This window comes from Pediculus humanus, genomic scaffold (genome assembly GCF_000006295.1).
Source record: "Pediculus humanus corporis 1103172107430 genomic scaffold, whole genome shotgun sequence".
Classification (NCBI taxonomy): Eukaryota; Metazoa; Arthropoda; class Insecta; order Psocodea; family Pediculidae; genus Pediculus; species Pediculus humanus.
The window spans coordinates 107344-108162 of record NW_002987052.1 but is presented as its reverse complement, the minus strand read 5'-3'; the positions used below and the strand labels follow the sequence as shown (position 1 = coordinate 108162).

Sequence of the window (819 nt, the reverse complement as noted above, 5' to 3'; positions counted from 1 at the left end):
TTTTGATATATTTATTTATTTCGACTCGTGTTTTATTTACTCTCTTCAAATCTCTCTCTCTCTCTCTAAACGCCCAAACGACGCCATTTTCTTTTCTCCTTTTTTATAAAAAAAATTGATTTTAAAAACGCAAAGAGAAAAAAAATTTTTTTTTTTTTAATTTCGAGAAGGATTTCCGGTTTAAAAAAAGAAAGAAAGAAAGAACGATGAACTTAACGGACGATGAACATTTAAAAAAAAAAAAATGTCTGTTTTTTTCAATTCATTAAATTTTTTTTTACTATTATTATTATTGTTTGTTGTTTGTTGTAAAGTTTTATACGATGATGATAAAGTTAAATAATTTTTTTTTTTGTCTTGTATACCCGGAACGGAAAAAATGAAAAAAAAAAAAAAAATGAATCAATCATTAATGGCAAACGGAAAATTAAAAAAAAAAAAAAAAAACCTGAACATTTCAGGCATTCACCCACCTCGTATATACTCCCTTCAAGGTCTTCAGGTGCAAGACCCATTCAGTTCAGGGGCATTTCAGTCGCCAGTTGTCTGCCTGCCTGCCTGCCTGCCTGCGTGGCTTCTCTCACGAGTTATTTTTTTTCTTCGTGTACCAGAATTTGTTGTTTGTTGTTTGTTCTTTTTCTCTCTTTTTTATTTTGAGGATTTTTTCTTTTTTTTAAAATATTAATTCGTAAGTTTTTATTTATTTTATTTTATCCTAATTATTATTATCATTATTATTGTTTAAAAAACATTTCGTAGGTACCTGCGAAAAAAAAATACACAAATTTTAATAAAATCATTATTTATTGGGAGAATATT

At 27.2% G+C, this 819-nt stretch overlaps 1 protein-coding gene across 1 annotated transcript in view; it reads right to left on the bottom strand.

The window, feature by feature from the left end:
* Phum_PHUM079980 (Neuronal acetylcholine receptor protein subunit alpha-5 precursor, putative) overlaps nucleotides 1-515 on the bottom strand; it is a gene marked incomplete at both ends in the record, with an annotated part of 3243 nt that extends 2728 nt beyond the window's left edge. Inside the window, one exon of the mRNA XM_002423656.1 lies at nucleotides 470-515. Coding sequence (XP_002423701.1) covers nucleotides 470-515 — 46 coding nt within the window. The remainder of the gene's footprint in view (nucleotides 1-469) is intronic.
* Between the last annotated feature and the right edge of the window lie 304 nt (nucleotides 516-819).